At 34.0% G+C, this 18,098-nt stretch overlaps 4 protein-coding genes across 6 annotated transcripts; 2 read left to right on the top strand and 2 right to left on the bottom strand.

Moving 5' to 3' along the window:
* The first annotated feature begins 6 nt into the window (after positions 1-6).
* LOC112468671 (thyrotropin-releasing hormone-degrading ectoenzyme-like) lies at positions 7-5,448 on the top strand. The gene is made up of 10 exons (XM_025037952.1): positions 7-83; positions 418-601; positions 1,291-1,456; positions 1,662-1,743; positions 2,088-2,482; positions 2,816-3,090; positions 3,464-3,654; positions 4,136-4,438; positions 4,534-4,603; positions 5,174-5,448. Exons 1-10 carry the CDS (start codon positions 28-30, stop codon positions 5,423-5,425), a joined length of 1,974 nt encoding a protein of 657 aa, XP_024893720.1. The 5' UTR covers positions 7-27; the 3' UTR covers positions 5,426-5,448.
* Positions 5,449-7,115: 1,667 nt separating this feature from the next.
* Positions 7,116-8,330, bottom strand: LOC112468661. The gene has a single exon (XM_025037940.1). The coding sequence runs from the start codon at positions 8,328-8,330 to the stop codon at positions 7,116-7,118; it is 1,215 nt and encodes a 404-aa protein (XP_024893708.1).
* Positions 8,331-13,059: 4,729 nt separating this feature from the next.
* LOC112468668 lies at positions 13,060-15,297 on the top strand. Its single transcript, XM_025037949.1, has 4 exons — positions 13,060-13,647; positions 13,776-14,093; positions 14,198-14,422; positions 14,494-15,297. The coding sequence occupies exons 1-4, from the start codon at positions 13,459-13,461 to the stop codon at positions 14,941-14,943; spliced, it is 1,182 nt and encodes a 393-aa protein (XP_024893717.1). The 5' UTR covers positions 13,060-13,458; the 3' UTR covers positions 14,944-15,297.
* Positions 15,178-17,775, bottom strand: LOC112468667 (leucine-rich repeat-containing protein 28-like). 3 transcript variants are annotated; one of them, XM_025037946.1, is made up of 9 exons: positions 17,576-17,775; positions 17,455-17,483; positions 16,814-17,164; positions 16,553-16,739; positions 16,268-16,432; positions 15,912-16,100; positions 15,556-15,819; positions 15,399-15,479; positions 15,178-15,270 (listed from the first exon to the last, which is right to left on the bottom strand). In XM_025037946.1, exons 1-8 carry the CDS (start codon positions 17,629-17,631, stop codon positions 15,416-15,418), a joined length of 1,305 nt encoding a protein of 434 aa, XP_024893714.1. In that variant the 5' UTR covers positions 17,632-17,775; the 3' UTR covers positions 15,178-15,270; positions 15,399-15,415. The 3 variants fall into 3 exon arrangements, with proteins under 3 accessions (XP_024893714.1, XP_024893715.1, XP_024893716.1); XM_025037947.1 differs by having other exon boundaries at positions 17,551-17,773; XM_025037948.1 differs by lacking the exon at positions 17,455-17,483 and having other exon boundaries at positions 17,576-17,771.
* Positions 17,776-18,098: the final 323 nt, after the last annotated feature.

The following is an 18,098-nucleotide window of genomic DNA, read 5'->3' on the forward strand; positions in this document are numbered from 1 at the left end:
AAAGGGGTACCGAAAATAGATCACGTCATGATACCAGATTATACCAACGCCTCGATGGGAAATTGGGGAATCATCATTTACCTGTAATATTGATAACCAAAGAGATTTATTAATATGTACATGAATAAAAGAAATTAATATGAAGCTATTAGAACTGACGAATAACTTCTAGCATTCAAATTTTCATAATTAAAAACGATAAAAAACGCATGTGTATTCTATGGATATTTAAATTTCATTTATATATTTCCATTTTTAGGCTGTTTTAAAACAAATTAACGTATTTAATTGATGTGAATGTCACCCTTTCTTTCAATGATATATATATATATAATTACACATTAGACTGCATGCTAACGATGAAAAAAAACTAGGCATAATCACATTTTGAATATTATATTATGTTTTGCCTTTTAGCGAATCAAAAGTTGTCTACGATGAAAGCAGAGATCCCACATTTTGGAGAAAAGAAGTGGCGTCGTTAGTAGCATATGAAATAGCACATCAGTGGTTCGGCAATTTCATCACCCCATTATGGTGGACTGACATGTGGTTAAATGAGGGATTTGCTGTGTATTTCCAGGCGTATTTCCTCGACAAGGTTGTTTAATATTACTAATGCAATGAATTGCTCGTTAAATAGAAAAGTTGGAAATGCACTTCAGTCTCTAAAATCAAAATAACATCCATTAAATATTTCTATATTCTTATAAAATGTATCAGACAAAGCTAAATAACTAATGGCAATTCTTTAATTTAGAATTATAAAAAAGATTGTAACGCTGTTCTTTCCGCGAATAACTAGAGCGAAACATTTAATACTAATTTCTATTAAAATTCGAGAATATTATGTTCTCAGTACTTGTCTCCTCCCAAGCTCATATTAAAAATTTACTATTTTTAATCTCTTATGTTTCAACATAATTTTCATATTTGACGATACAATGATTATTATTGTAATAGTTTTATTAGAATTTAAACGTATTTTATTTTTCGCATCCATAACAATAAATATTTAACAAAAAAAATTTAACTTCTAGAATTTTTATATCTTGATTTTATCTTTGTATTCAGTAATGTACATTACCTTAAAAAATAATTAAAGTATGATCTTCTAAAAAAAAATTATATACGTGAAACGGTTAACATTTGACATAAATAAATTACAATAAAATTTAAAATAGCAAAGTTATTAAAAGTGGCGTACATGTAGGTTTGTATCCCTATAAATGCGAACTTTTCTTCGAATTTTTATATTCAGCCATATCAAAGGATTTTTTTCTGTTATAGTTGCAAATTGGATTTAAAGATTCGCGGTCAATGGACTTATTCGTTACTGGAGCCATGCACCATGCTCTCCATCTAGATGATGGCTTATTGGGTTCTGTTACATTGAATCTTTATAATGACGATACCTTGGATAACCAACTCTTTGTTGATCAAGTTCGTGAAAAAGGTACAATTATGTAAATAAAATGAAACTATCGTCCATGATTAGCTTAATGTAGAATAGCACGAAGACAGAGGTGGAACAGAAAGTGAATAAACAACAAATTCTCGTTTTGCGCAATACGTTCACATATGCCTTATTTTATGTATAAAAGTATATAAAATATACTTTATACGTATTATTAATCAGTATTTTATGCTGTGTATCGTAGCTCCAGCTATATTGCGCATGTTACATCATGCAGTGGGCGACGAGGTATTTCGAAAGGGTATCACCAAGTATTTCGCTACAAAGTAAGTATGTATGTACAATGTAGTCTATTATAGTTATTACATATCGCAACATTAAATATCATAAGTATAATGTTTCTTGCGTTTACGTTGGAAAATATAAAACGTCACATCAGAGACATAAACTTGTGCGTTCAATATCCAATGCTATTTGATTAGAAGAGACCATACTTTATTCCTTAATTATAATTTGACTAACGATAAGCTAGTATTAAATCATATTCTTAGTTTCTACATATGTATTAATTAAATTGTACATTAATGCTCACGTTTGATTTTGTAATAGTAAATAAATACATACGACGTATGTGTTATAAGCTAATGACAATGTCATATTTCAAATTTAGGCAATATTCGGCGGTCACTCCCGATGATTTCTGGAGGGCCATACAAAGTGCTGAAGACGAACCTTCTTACCCCCCTAGATATCGATATTATATGAATATCAGAATAAAAGAAGTGATGGATATGTGGATAGTCCAAAATCGTTATCCTGTGCTGAATGTAACGATGAATTACCACACTAGTAATTACAAAAATGCAGGTGAACTAATAATAACACAAAAATGTTTCCACGCAACTGAAGGTACCAATAATAAATGGTGGATACCCATAACCTACACTGACCAGAGCCGTCTGAATTTTTCCAATACTATGCCCATTTTTTGGTTAGAGCCAGACGAAACTCTTAGAATACCAATTAATACTCTTGGTTGGATTATCGTCAATCTACAACAAACTGGTATAAATCAATAAATTTTACGCCCTTTTATATCTATCTTATTTGCTTCATCAACACAAAAGTTTTACAATATATTCATTTCTTAATATATCTTTTTATCAAAAAGAAGCTTCAAAATTTATATAATTATAATATTCTTCGATACATTGGTGAATTACATTGATAATTCATTGGTGAAGTACATTGGTAATGTACATTTTTTTGTAACAATTGTAAGGTGCAAATTACATAAAATTTATTTATTACACTAATCAAAATGTCGGTATTTGAAAATATACCTTGATAATTTCAAACAAAAAGATCTAATAATAAATTTAATGGATAATTCTACAGCATACTGTCGTGTCTATTACGATACCGGAATTTACGAAAAAATCATACCTTTCTTGGGCTCTCAAGATCACACGAAAATACACGTTCTTAATCGTGCTCAAATTATCGATGATGCATATGCTTTTTTGCTCGAAGACCAACTAGAAAGCTCCATATTCAATTATCTTATTGCTTACTACACATTTGAGAGAGATTATGTGGCATGGCGTCCAATGTTCCGAATATTAGAACGGAATGAGAAGTACTTTTCACTGCCAGAGAGTAAAGGTTTCAAGGTATGTAATAACAGATTTTATAAAGATGAAAAAAATATTTGGCTCTTTAATTTGGCCAGTTCTGCATTTACACATTCACCGCTTTGTCATAAAGTCTGTCGCGGTCGGTTTTATAATCGCACAATCATAGAAAACGTTTTAATTAACATTAATACGAATGGACGTTAGGGAAACTTAGGCGCAAGCTCACCAATAATCCTTGTGAATTCTAGTGAATGTTTTAACAATTAAGGCAACAATTACTAACAATATATATATATATATATATATATATATATATATATATATACATACATTGTATATATGAATCACGTAACTTCGCATGTACCCCAACAAACTAATATAAAATTCAATATTATCTCATGATTTCTAGTTATACATGGTACAAAACTTTAATGGGGTTCTTCAACATTTGGGATACGAAGAAAATCCTGATGATGACGATCTCACTAAGTTACTAAGGCTAGAGGCCACGAAATGGGCATGTACCGTCGGTCACGCGGAATGCAAAAAAAACGCCGCCGTTAAATTAAGCGAACATTTGGCGGATCCTGATAATCACAAGTAACTCGTTTTATGTGTGTGTGTGTGTGGTCATGATTATCTTATATTTTATATTTGTGCGTGTGTGTTGCGTATGCGCGCGCACGTATGCATATGGATGTAATCGATTCCTTTTATTTCTTCGAGTCGTCGAAATCAGACAGTCTCTTTATTGTTTTTTCTTAATTTTTATTCTTGTTTTAATACATAAAATAAATATGCGAAACAAGTAAAAATATTGTATCGTATATAATAACAAGAGACGTTATCGATGGATTCATCTTTCATTTATTTATTCATTCACTGTGTTCACACGTATTAGTCTTATGGTCACGTGGCAAATATAGAGTGACAGAACAGCGCACGACAAACACTTAATTTTGCAAAATAAGATTTATCTAACAGAACGGAAAAAAATACAAAACACTTGATAAAATAAAACGTCGGCTATATGCGTATGAAATGCATGTACCTCTTTTCCATACACACATATGTATTTTAGGATTCCATACTGGTGGCAAGATTGGACGTACTGCTTTGGTTTGGCGGTAGCTAATAAGACTACTTGGGATAAAATGATGGAACGATATGTGCTAACATCACCTAATGACGATCTTTTGAAAAACTTGAATTGTGCTGAAGATCCTGATATCATTATCAACTATTTGTATATTACAGCATCAAATACTAAATTATTTAAGGATCTGGACCATGTATTTATCTTCAATTTAATTCTTGAAAAACATGCACGCAACGATTTGGTCCTTGACTACATATTAGCAAATTTTGATATTATAAAACCCAGGTAATACATATCTCTTTACAAATATATATTCTATTCTTTTTAAATAAATTTATCTTATACATTAATTATATAAATATATTATTTTGTTCTTACAGATTACTTCCTGCAACACAAACGTTATTTACTGTATATCAAAATGTTTATTCTAACGAACAATTGTCCATGGTAGATTTTATGATTCTAGAATTCATACTTATATTTTTCTATTGATAATCCTTTAACTGTAGCGCGCTTAAAATCAAACGTTCATCGTGTTTGGAATTACAGATTAATGCAACTTTACATAATTAAATTAATATATATATAATTTATTTTGTTCATATTTTTGGGCTATATATTTGTATCTTATAAAGCTGTGTTTGAAATTGAGAAATACTAGCGCGTGGTTTAGAACTAAATTTTTATAATATGGTAATTAAACCTAAGAATATTACTGTGTTGTGAATTGATAATAATTGAGTACTGAATATTAATATACATGTACATATAAGTATATGTGTGATGTATGCCTTCTTTAATTAATAATAGATTTTCGTGGATGTTAATGTATATATTTTCTGCAAACAGAAGACAATTTTATATATATACTTCCACAGTTAAGGGATTAAATGTATTTATATGCATACCATGCACTATTAGTGTTATGTCAAATGAAAAATTATACTTTATAAGATCGTTGTATAAGAATAAATTACTACTTATTATTGATAAACATCCTCAACTAACCTGTTTCAGGTGAACACATTTGCGGGAAAATATTTCCATCAAGATCGAGACGCTTTGGCACGAGTTACATTTATGATAAAAAAGCGTAGAAATATACTTAAAGAGTCCGTAGATATTTTTACACAACGATTTGGAAAAAGTCAAACTTTAATTGATCAATTACAAAAATTAGATTATGATGAAGAAGACGTCAATAGTGGGTTGATCAATCAAGACGTTGCGTCTGTTACAATCACGATGGATCAAGACCTATCTGCATAATTTTTCAAACAATACTATTTTTATTTATTATTACTACTTTTTAAATAATTTTTTAATCATTTTTAATTATTTCTAATATTTTTATAATACTTAGTATTTTATTAATAGTCTGGAAGCTATTGATAAAATTTTCTGTGACAATGCTGTTCTGTAATTAAATATATTTATATGTCATATTATATTGTTATACTGTTATAATATGACATATTACTGTTCTGTAATTAAAAAATAATTTATAGAGTATTAGATTTGATGCTGTTTGATATCCTTCGTAAAATATCTTTTATAAACGCACTTTAGTTTTATTACATTTGATATAGAGCTCATGCGGATGAATTTTTTAAATTAAATTTATAATACTTTGTAGACATTATGTAATAATATTATTTGCTAATAATGTATTTAAATTTTAATTATAATTATAATTATAATCGTTGCTAGACTTTGAATAAAAGACATAAAATAATGACGTCGCATTGTGCTGAAAACTTTATTTAAACAGTATTTATTACTGTATAGAATGAAAATTTCTGTTCATTCTTCAAAGTTTAATATTATTTACAATCCCCATTTTCATCATTTTATTTATTGCATATATTTTCGTCTACATTATATAATTAATTTTTTTGAATATATAAAGTATCAAGTATGAATATTTTGTATCACTTTTATAGATCTCTCATGTTACAATCGCAATATTGAAAGGTTTTATTTCCAACCTTTATACTAAAGGGCACAACTTGACAAGGTATATATTTTATAATAACAGATTTCATATTTATCGGATTTTTATTAAATTTATTTTTCTCCATGTATGCTTTATATTTATGTATGTACTATAGTTAGCTCAAACTACTTGTACCGTACGAATCTAAATTAATACATAATCTATTAGCGTTAAAATATCGAAATAATATATTTCAGATCAAGTATATATCGTTTGTATTAATATGTTTTAGTATGATTTCGGTGATTAATATAATTTTTATTTTTTGTGACATATATAAAATATATTTTACTGCCATTTGGTTAGTAGTAAATTACGTATGTGCTTTATAATTTTTACATTTTTACTTTGTAGCTGAATATACTAAATTTAATATAAAATTGACAATTATAAAATACACCTTGGACTAATTGTTTTAATTCCTCATAGTAAATTTCTGAAATCAAATAGCTATGATTTGACGATTATAATTTATACATTATAAATATATTTTTTGAAAAAATATACATACTATGTTTCAAGATATTTTCATCTGAATTTTAATTATTATTAAAATAAGATATGTTTATTTATTATTTATGTTTTTGTTAGTTATACGCGTTTGTATTACTTCCTTTGAATTGAATATTATTGCGATATCGAAGTTTTTAACTATGATATACAATTTTATCCGTAATATATCGCACAAGACACCTTAAAGTCGAACGTGATTCAATATATTTCGCCTCTAATTACACTTGCAACTCGGTCTTTGTATTATAATGTAACTAATATTTCTCGTATAGAAATGACAACGAGAGAAAGACAACAATATTTATAAAATAAATCTTTTGCCTTTAATATAATTACGAATCTATATTACCTGATCACCTGATCACTTGAAAATCTTTCGCCATATATACTTCATAGTTACTAATCGATATAATTTGTATCTTATATGCATTTTATGTAAATTATCTCACATTATAAAATATGTTTCAAGCAGCCAAGATCTCTCAGATGCAGCAATATATCAGCAAGTATTTTACATACTTCGTCTCCGCCGTCATATTTATGCTTCTTTGCATATCCCAACGCGCCTAGACTAATTGTGTCTTGTACTATCGCTTCTAGTTTGAGATATCCCAATATTGCCGGTAAAAATTGGGATACGACAATAAAACCGAAGAGAGCGCCCCTCCTAAAATCGTCCAACAGAGCGTTATATGAATATTTCTCAATGTCTTGAACGCCAGCGTCCAGCAAATACTCCATCAGCGCGTCGTGATAAGCCCGCATGATGTCGAAAAATTTCTCTCGTATCTCTTCATTCCAGCAACAGTTGTAGAAATACGTGGAGAGATCGACGACGGGCGTCGAATATCTAATAAGCGCGAAATCGATCAGCATCGCGCGATATCGTCCACCCTCATCCGCCTTGAAGAGAATGTTGTTCAATAGAAAGTCGCCGTGGCACATCGTGGCCAGAGGTTCAAGCGGCTTGATTATCTTCATCATCACTTCGTCAAACGCGTTCGTAAGGATGGCTTCCATCCTGTCGCAGAAAGCTGCATCGTAGCCTTGTCTGCGGAGATATTCCAGCGATCGCGTCGCCGTAACATTGAAACAAGCTTCCATCACGTATCCTTTCGCGTATCTAGGCTCTTGCAGTCGCGCCACGACATCGAAGAACTTTTCCCGCTGCAGTTCCTTCATGACGTACCCTTTACCGTGAAATCGTCCTAACTCGCGCATCGCTGCCAACGTGTACTCGAAAGGAGCGTTGTGTGGGTACGAGCAAGAATGATATCCTCGTTCGTTAACGTTCTCCAGGGCGATCACGAAATCGGTGGGCGACCGTTTTTCGGCGTAGTAACATCTTGCGTAAAAATGCCTCTCGTTCGGTTGGACGTACGTTTGATAGAACAGAATCTCGTTTTCAAATTGAAAATCGATGCGACCTATGTGGATGAAGTTCTTCGTGGGTCTCTTTAGCACCATAGACAATTCCTCGTTCTGATCGTTTTCTTTATTCTTAAACTGCAGGCGTACGTAATATATGGTTGTCACTAGAAAGTTGATAGATTTGGAGATTTCGTATCGAGCTTTGTCAACGTCCAATCCAAGATTCTCGATAATCCTCGCCATCACCTGGTCGATCCATCTCTGAGAATCTTCGACGTGGGAGTCGTGGGACATTTTCTTCGAATATGCGATTCGTGTAAATTAATGATAAAATTTGGATTGTTAATCTAGGAGAGTTTGTTGCCTCGACAGCTCGAACAGTACTAACGTAGAGTGGTTTCCCGTAAAAACCATTAATCGGTTTGCTTTTCTGCTGACGGCGCGGCGGCGTGCATACCTGACGCGAGGCACGATCGTATTTTTTGACGACCAGCTAGTTTTGTCTTATAAATAAGCATAAAATCGATATAAAGAATGGGAGACTGACAATGCATATCACACAATGTTACAAAAATAATCGAACCACATATATCAATACATTATGCAAATACAATGTCAAAAGATAGTGCCTTTTATCAGCTGTTCACTATAGTACCCCAGATAACACTGAATAGAAATTCATAGAGACTTCGTTTTAAGGAATACATACAGAAAAATAAATACATGAAGAATTTCTGGGAAGAATTAACGACATCCACCGTTCTAAATAAGTATTACTATCTAGTAAGTATTAGAATACCCCCCGACTCACAGTACTGAGAATACTTAAAAAATTCATCAGGAATATGCATGTACAAATCCTATCTTATTTTCCCGTCAAATCCGGGTAATCTCGTTGGATATAAGGGATATAGGTACTCTTTGCTATTCGGTATCCAGACCTTATTATGTTAGTTACCAGTTATGTCCGTGTTATATGTGCGGTATTATGGTATAAGACAGAGAAAATCGACATGAAGAGTGGGAGATTGATATTAATGCATAATGTATCAAAAATAATCGAGCCACAATCAATACAATATGCAAATACAATGTCAAAAGATAGTGCTCGTGCCTATTATCAGCTGTTCACTACATATTCAAAATACTATGACGGACTGTGGCGATGAAGTCACGAGCATGCGTCAAATGCTTGAAATCGTCTCCGTAAAACGACTGACAAAAACCATCGATTGAACTATCCATTTATTTTTTGACTGGTTTAAATCACAATTGCGTTAATATTTATCATTTTTTAGTTAAGTGTTAATATGTCTATTTATATATATATGGTTTAGGAATACGTAGTGTAATGATAATTAACAATTAAATTAATATAATATAGAAAATAATATTTTACAGTATAATCATAGTAACGTATAATCATTATCACAGAGCTAATTGATAGTATTCCGTGCGTTTGTCTATTTTTTAAATAAAAAAAACGATTGTTCCGTTCATAAACGGAAAGCAACGAAATTCTTACATCTCTAGTGTTATATCAAATATAAATATCTTAATAATAATAATAATAATTTATATTCTCGAGATTTAATGTAAAACCTAATAATATTACCATGGAAATAAATAAAACACGTATGTTACAAATTTTGGAAATAAAAAAACTTTCGAAATAAAAGGATTATTTTCAACTCTCTTATTATATTTTACGTTTTAGAATAGTTTCGAAAAATATAGTTTAAAAATAGTGCATTAAACAAGATCTATGAATGCGCTTTATTCTAAACATTTAACTAGAATAAGTACAAATGTAATATAAAAAAATATTTATAATACAAAGATATATGTATATACATGCACACGTATTGTTATTCTAAATGTTCAGTATTCAAGTTCGCGTTATCGTCTTTTATGCGCATGTAAAGCGTTTTACTGACAGTCAAAAAATGTTCGTCAACAATCGATAATGTCCTTATACACTTCAATTAATCTCAGACTCACTGAGTTGCACTTGATAATCACGAAAATTTATCTACAGCTGGCTATCTTCAATAAAATCGTTGATTTAAATTTTTTTGATTTATTATTAAAAAGTCTTTATTTGACCTTCTATTCTTTTTTATTTGAAATTTCGTATATCAATATAAAATAGAAAATAAGTATTATCGAAAAAAGTCGATAATACTTTCTTTTCTATTTTATATTGATACGAAATTTCGAATAGAAAAAGAATAGAAGGTCAAATAAAGATTTTTTTAATACCGAATATCGATAAACCTCTCTAACTCAGACTTCTCCCTTTTTGTTATTTTTTTATATAAACTATAAACCGCATTCTCTCTAATCAAAATCGTCGCGTTTAATCTCGAGCGCGAATATATAAATTTAAATACTATAATGTAAAAACATAAAACAACCGAAATTTAAAAATTAACTGATCACTCGATCAATAAATTAATACATAGACAAAAAAATTTTAGTACAATCCAAATCGCGAACCGCGGACCGAACCGCGAGAATGAATGACGTGAGATCCAAAAGGGACGATAATTTCCGAAGCAATATATCCACGCAAAAAGTATCAAGCAATAATCAATATAATGAATTTATCGTATTCTCGCGCATGTGACATTTGTCTTTATAAATTTTCACATATAGGTATCATGTATATTCATATAAACATCTCGTTATTTTATTGCAAAATGTTATTAAAATTACATTTAATACGATATATGAAATATGTGTCATTTCACATTATATTATGCATTTTAGTATAATTGATATAAAAACTATCAGTTTTGAGACATTTCTATATAAAGAAATTATTCTGTCCCGCGACGGAATATTTATTGAATCTCATGTCATTTTATTTCATTTATTGATGCAAATAACTCAAGCTATTAGATAGATAGACTATAAAAGATTAGGATAAAATTAGCGCGTTATATATATGTATATATAAATAAAAATAAATATGCAATTTTTTAACAATCATTAATGTGATTGTTAATTTATATATAATAAGATTCTTCAGAAGAATATGTGAAACGTGAACTAAAATATCTTTTGATCTTTTTCACTCGATCATCCGTGATACATCCATGTTAAATTTGTTTATACATTTTGCTTTCTTGCACCAATTTTTGTAATATTTAATCCTGGAGGAAAGAAAAAGAGAAAAAAAGGAAAAAAATAATTTGTGAAAAAATACAAATTGTTGTAACAATAACTTTTTTTATATGTAATAGTTTGATTTATTTTATTTTATTGAATCTATCTATTCTTTATTCACAGATATTTCTCTTATTAATTTTTATTTCTTGAATTACACGTAAGCTATCTCTATCTATTGCCTATCTGTAGAAAATTATTATTATTATTGTAGGTATATCTAAAAAATATCTAGAAATATTTTTAAAACTTTATTTCCCCGAAAAATAAACGTCAAGGGAAAACTCAAGTGACATGAGACAGCTCATATAAAAAAAATATTCTATTTCTTGTAAAATTTTATTTTTATTCTTTATCTCTTTCTATATGTCTATTTTTCAAAATTATTTTAAAAACAAATTTAAAAATGTAATTAATTTAATAAATTTAGTTAATTGATAACAAATATAGATACTTGACAATAAAATATACATATATTTCAAAATTCCAATAAATCACCTATGGGGTATTATACACTTGGCGGTTAGTGTACTATGCGATAAACATTAGACGCTGCATCAAATAAACGATGCATCGACATAACGAGCTCTGTTGTGAACTCGACATGTGCTAACGCGAGAGCATTCTCGCATAAGCACAATAAATTGATAAATGATAGAGTTCCAGGATTAATTATTTAACCTAGTCTGATTTATAGTCTATCCATTTCAGAGGGCAACGGATCTGTGACAAGTCGCATTTATCTGCATTATTAGATGGGAATAATACATAAATGTACAATCTAACATATTCACACAGATTCGTTACCCCATTATAAAAAAAAATTCGTCACTCACCGACCGATGCGCAACGGGCGGAGTTATCAGCCGCATAGCTACGATGATACTCTGTAACATACAAACATAAGATTTAAATTAAAGAAGCGCTCAAAATAATCAACATTTCAAAAGATAATTCTTAATTCATTATATTGGCCTCTAGGTTGCGTTCGGGGAGCGCGTTATTAGCGCTATTAAATCATTCTGTCTTTATCGCTCATCAGAAGTAACACAAGGATAGAATAAGCAAATAGCGCTAATAGCGCGCTCCCCGAATCCAGCCTATAAGTCATATCTTTAAATAAAATATTTAGCAATACAATTATTTGTTTACCGAAAAAGACCTTTACAAGAATATAATCTTAGATAATTTTTCTCTGTCTTTAATTACTTTTAACTTATCAAAATGTAACAATTCGAATAAATAGAAACAAATTATTAATTTTATGTAGCTAAGCAGAGGTTATATTACTTACCCCAAGGTTGCTCCGCCGGTGCCCGATGTCTCTCTCGGACCTCCTCCTCCTCTCAGGACGTCAGGCTCTCCTCCTTCTCTTCTCACCGCACAGGACACTCGCGAGAAACACTCGCGGATAATAAATTCACAATCGCCCGCGGACTAATTATCAATAAAATTCTCTTTCGCGCGATACTGTTCGGCACTCCCGATTATAAAGCGCGCGCCATCTATGCGCATAAAGCGTTTTACCGACAGTCAAAAAATGTTCATCAACAATCGATAATGTCCTTACACTTCAATTAATCTCAGACCTACTGAGCTGCACTTGATAATCACGAAAATTTAACCACAGCTGGCTGTCTTCGATAAAATCGTTGATTAAAAATTTTTTTTATTTATTATATTAAAAAATCTTTATTTGACCTTCTATTCCTTTTTTATTTAAAATTTCGTATCAATATAAAATAAAAAAAAAATATCGAAAAAAGTCAATAGTACTTTTTTTCTATTTTATATTAATTGATACGAAATTTCGAATAGAAAAAGAATATAGAAGGTCAAATAAAGATTTTTTTAATACCAAATATCGATAAACCTCTCTAACTCACAACAGACTTCTTCCTTTTTTGTTATTATTGCTGGCAACTGATATTCTGTCGCCAGGGCGAGAATCTGATCTGTCAAGTGTCAAATGGAAGTGTTTTCTCGCCATCTCGACCGTTAGAGGGATATTTCACGATTGTCAAGCTACAACAAAAGTGAGAAAGAGAGAGAGAGAAAAAAGAAAATCCGTCATTCAATTATGTCGTAATTATACGCTCGAGATGTGTCGGTGGCGTGCGACACGCGCAATTAAACGAGATTTATCGCGACGGAGATTAGGTTATGACCCGAGCATCGGCGAGTAGAGCGACGATCTCCGCTGCGGGTCGCGCGTCACTCCCTCACGTTCGCCCTGACGTTGTGGGGGCCGATGGCACGGCCCTCCGTATCGGCGCAATGCGACCTGGTCGCGTCTTACATGGACGGGGTCCACGTCAAGATCGCGGAGGCCTACAAACCACCGAGGAAGATTGGCCTACCCGCGCCGTACAACAACCGATTGCCCGATGTGTCGAAGCTGGTGTACGACTTCAGCTTGGAGAGATCGGTACTCGAGAAGGTAGGGAGTCATCGTTTTTCGATACTTTAATAATCTATGCAATGTACACGGATGGTCCCATGACTTGACAGTTTCCAAGCGAACTTGTCCCTGACCTGATTAGCCCTGATTAATTGATTTGTGATCAGATGTGCGAGTGGCGCAAGGCTAGACAGGCCTGCAGCAAGGCGCGTCAGGCTCGACTGAAGGAGAAGAGGAAGAAGGAGGAAGAGGAGACTCCTCCGTCACCTCCGCCGCTGGATTGCGCGAAGCAACCTATCAATGCGCCACCCGCATCGGAAACAATACTCACCCCGCAGCCGCTGTCACCCCCGGCGAACGACCTTCGGGATCTCCACGTAAAGACGAACGGGGGTCTGGACTTCGCCGACTTCGACAACGACACGAGCAGCCCCTTCGACAATATGGAATTAAAAACCATCAATGACATGGAGGAATTAGCGCAGGTTAATGAAACGCTTGGTTACGCTCTAGCTTATTCGAACAAGTACCGCAAACGACTGCTCGGCGGACGATCGAATTTATCTTACTTGATACTTTTTGATCGCAGGTTTTACAACCTAGATTGCAATGGGTACCCGCGGGAAAACTGGAGAATATTATAAATGAATTAAGAGTCGATGACAAGTCCGAGGTTTGTAAGGAGGAGAAACCCGATACGGAGAGTCCGGCGGACGACGAAGCCGACGCGGACGCGCATAGCAACGAAAATCACCGTAGCGTTTCGGCAATAATGCAGGAACTTCAAAAGGAATTGGAACGGCCTGTTATGGAGGTAACGAAATCCTCTTTTTTTTTCCTTTATCGCATAATATGATTGATTCGATCAGTTTTTCTTTGCGATAGAATTGGAAGCCGTGGCCCGATTTGGAGAGTCCGGACAACGACGCGCATGTTACCACGAGGCACAACGACTCGACGTCGAATCACGAGAAACCGTCGGCGGATTTGTTATCGGGCATGACGGAGAGTGATCTAAAATTAGTCATGCAACTGGACGATATGGGATTTCCCAAGTGCAGAGCGGCACGCGCGGTATTGGAAATAGGCCGAGCGAACGAGAAGAAGATCGTGGAATACCTGTTGGCCGTTCAATCCTTGGAGGAGATTGGCGTCCCGAGTGATTATGCCGAGAAAGCGCTGACGCTCGCGCAGCACGATCAATCCAAGGCGAGGACCTACTGCGAAAATTTGTGCACGTTGAAGGATCTAGGATTTCCCGAGGACGAAGCTTTCGCGGCATTAGTAAAGTGTAATTTTGATCGTGACAAAGCGTTGGATCTTCTGATCGCTTGAGTGGACGATTTGAGTCACCAGCCACGAAGTGAGAGACTATAGAAATTATTTTTTTTTTTTTTGCGACTCAATTTCAATGCGAAAATATAGCAAAATAGAGAACTTGAATTTTTATATGTCGCATGAAAGGTACATCGAGTCATAATCACAAACGTATATTTTAATAAAAAAAAAAAAGATGTTATTAGTGAGACTAGTCTTGAATAATGATACCTCAAAGAAACTACATGTAATAATTTAACTCGATAATCCGCCGTTATGTCATGGGATTTGTTCGTTGAATTCCTACTGGGCATTATTGAACAGCCGCTATTGGTAGCCGCGACGCTGCGAAATAAATTACAATTACAACAAGCTAGAGGTTTAATTTACAAACTACTATCACAAGATTTCGGTTAAACGCGCAAGAATTCTTTATTCTCTAATACTCTTTTATTTACAAATTAATTAGATACCTAACAAGGAGGGTTCATCAATTGACGCAGTGGCAATCAGGATTGTTAGTCGCATTCGAGTGTGCGAACGCAATGGCGCAACTGCAAATTCAAAGAAAACCGATATGAAAACTGATGTATTCAGGTACCTACTACACGATTATTTTGTACGTTATACCTTCTGCTACAACATAGAGCGATCGTTATTGTGCGCCATACGGTGGGATTACACATATCGATGATGATCCACGCCTCTGTGAATATCGGTTGCTGACATTGAGAATTTACGCAGATACTAGTGGGTCCGTTCGTTAATAAACTATACAAAATATTATTCGTGGACAATATAAAGTCCAGTTTGGTATTTTTATGAAGCTGTTCGTAGAATACCGTTACTTTCCCTTTTTCGGATAAAACGGGAATGTCGAGCGTGTGCTTATACCTGAAATGTTCTTGCGTTAAATTTGCAAGATATTTATATTTTTGCAAAAAGTCAATGACGAGATTCCTATTTGTAAGGTTCCTCTGAATTACCTCTCGGTATAAACTTTTCTCAGCGCTAATTCCAACAGGGAGCAAGTCACATTCTCGTGAACCTCGTGAACCTTTAGCAGCTGCCGTGGTAATTCGATTGTAGCATCGTAGTTTATTGGGAAAAAATCTTTCGTTTTTATGTGCAATTTTATGCTTAATCCATTTGTGTCATAATGCGTCTTAAAATATCTGTGATTATATATACATATACACATAGATTATAAATTTACTTTATATCGTGTATATATATATATGAAGTATATACATATATACTTCAAAAGTAAAGTAACAGTTGTTCAGGATTTATTTCCATTCGCGCATAATTTATTCCTAGTTGACATCTGTAACGAGCTTACCTGGATGTCACGTCTTTACAGGCGTCTTTATAAAAGATAAGAGAGTGCCTTAAATGGGGGTATAATTGTTGTAGAAGCGGATACGATATATAATTTAAGTATTCATTTCCTTCGACTCGAATATAGGGAGCCGATAGAAATCCATTCAATGGCAAATATGTCAACCTAGAAAAGCAGTTATTGGGATACAGAACTCAGAAATAGTTTAATTAATTTGTGCGAAGTTTACAATTCGATCTAATAGACGGAATACTTGTTTCGCAGAATGTTAATGCAAATAACAACCTGTTTTCACACGCAGAGATCAGGGTAAGATTAGGAGCTATAGTTAATCTGTTGGGTAATTCCCTCAATCGATTGCCATCCACGTATAGTTCTCGAAGTTTTGGGAAGGAGCCGATCCATTCTGGTAGGGTGACAATCTGGTTACCCGAGATGGACAGTACTTCCAGATTATTCAGTTGACTTAATTCTGTTTTTGTTTTATTCATGTAAATCAATAAATCCTTTTTTTCTACAACAGTCTGGTGATCTCGGTAAACTTACCAACCGATAATCTGTCTATGAGGTTGTTGTCAAGGGATAAGTATCTCAGATTCTTCAGATTGCCGATGCAGGCAGGTACCAGCTGCAATCTGTTGGTACTTAAGTCCAACACCGTTAACTGGCTCATATCGCCGAGTTCCACCGGCAACTGTTCAATCCGATTATTGTACAAGTACAAGTTGGTCATGTTGTACAGCTCGGCGATCCAGGGAGGCAGAGTGGTGAGCTCGTTCCACTTGAGATATATCTCCTTGACGTGACCACCGTGCAGTCTTATCACCTCTGGGAGCTCTGTGAGACCCCGGCAGCTCCAGTGCAGAATGCGCTTGTTCCTGACCTCCATCGCCATATCTACGGGATCAAGATCCATGTTTGAAAAGCAAAAAATTAGAGCGGCTCCGAGACGCGACCGGAGCCAGGGGGTGACTGTCAACATCGAGATTGTTGGGAGTCGATGCCGGGTATCCGAGGTCAAGCAGCGGCAAGCGGCAGCGGACGCAGGCCCAAAATAACTCAGCCTACTCTTTACATCTAGTATTAATAAACTATCGCGACGGTGGAGTCGGGTAAAAGGTTTTTACGAGGACGCACGATCGCCGTGTTGGAAAGAAGGCAAATTAACATTCTGACGTTTCGCTCACCCATGACGGTTTGTACTGTTAGTCGGAAACTGTTGGATTAACAAACGTTTAGATATCTTAATTCATCTGACGCGCGTTAAGACAAACGAAACGAACTCGACTGTAGTGTGAAAGTATATACTTTCTCGTGTCCCGCCTGCGGCAGAAATTCCAGTAGGGATGCATCTTATTCCGCATTATCCTTTGTTTCCGTCAGTCTCTTGTCAACCCTTATTTTCGGCATCCCCTTTCTGTCAATCTCCTGCATGCGTCGTGCGCACGTGCGCACGATCAGTGGCATACTGACCCTGATATTCAGCTGATTCGTGACGTCACAGCGGGTAATCGCCAATATCGCCATCGTCTTTTTATTGCAATGATGATGAATAGCAAACATTATTTATATCAGAGTATAATGGAGGCGATGAAAAAATCTGTAACATCTAATTACTTCAATGTCAACATCAAAATACATTTATATCGAAATAAATTTAAACGTACTCTTCGATATATTCTTCTCGCGATATTACTCGAGATTCGAGAGACCAAGCGATTCTTTTCCTCGATACATTTCGATACAAGCATGAAATCAATTCATCAATGTGATTGGTTGGATCTGAAAGTAAGACCCAATCACACTCGACTGCAGTGGCCATTCGGTGAAG

Source organism: Temnothorax curvispinosus, unplaced genomic scaffold (genome assembly GCF_003070985.1).
Source record: "Temnothorax curvispinosus isolate PA1 unplaced genomic scaffold, ASM307098v1 QBEX01001857.1, whole genome shotgun sequence".
NCBI classification, from domain to species: domain Eukaryota; kingdom Metazoa; phylum Arthropoda; class Insecta; order Hymenoptera; family Formicidae; genus Temnothorax; species Temnothorax curvispinosus.

Excerpts from the sequence above, each read along its gene's own strand:
- LOC112468667 (XM_025037946.1), bottom strand. The coding sequence starts at position 17,631 with ATGCGGAATAAGATGCATCCCTACTGGAATTTCTGCCGCAGGCGGGAC. Across the intron at positions 17,165-17,454 it reads AACAGTACAAACCGTCATGG|ATATGGCGATGGAGGTCAGG; the intron begins GTGAGCGAAACG and ends TTGATCCCGTAG. Across the intron at positions 16,101-16,267 it reads TGTAAAGACGTGACATCCAG|ATATTTTAAGACGCATTATG; the intron begins GTAAGCTCGTTA and ends ATATAATCACAG.
- LOC112468668 (XM_025037949.1), top strand. The coding sequence starts at position 13,459 with ATGGCACGGCCCTCCGTATCGGCGCAATGCGACCTGGTCGCGTCTTAC. Across the intron at positions 13,648-13,775 it reads AGAGATCGGTACTCGAGAAG|ATGTGCGAGTGGCGCAAGGC; the intron begins GTAGGGAGTCAT and ends ATTTGTGATCAG. Across the intron at positions 14,094-14,197 it reads ACATGGAGGAATTAGCGCAG|GTTTTACAACCTAGATTGCA; the intron begins GTTAATGAAACG and ends TTTTGATCGCAG.
- LOC112468671 (XM_025037952.1), top strand. The coding sequence starts at position 28 with ATGATACCAGATTATACCAACGCCTCGATGGGAAATTGGGGAATCATC. Across the intron at positions 1,744-2,087 it reads ACCAAGTATTTCGCTACAAA|GCAATATTCGGCGGTCACTC; the intron begins GTAAGTATGTAT and ends TTTCAAATTTAG. Across the intron at positions 3,655-4,135 it reads GCGGATCCTGATAATCACAA|GATTCCATACTGGTGGCAAG; the intron begins GTAACTCGTTTT and ends TATGTATTTTAG.
- LOC112468661 (XM_025037940.1), bottom strand. The coding sequence starts at position 8,330 with ATGTCCCACGACTCCCACGTCGAAGATTCTCAGAGATGGATCGACCAG.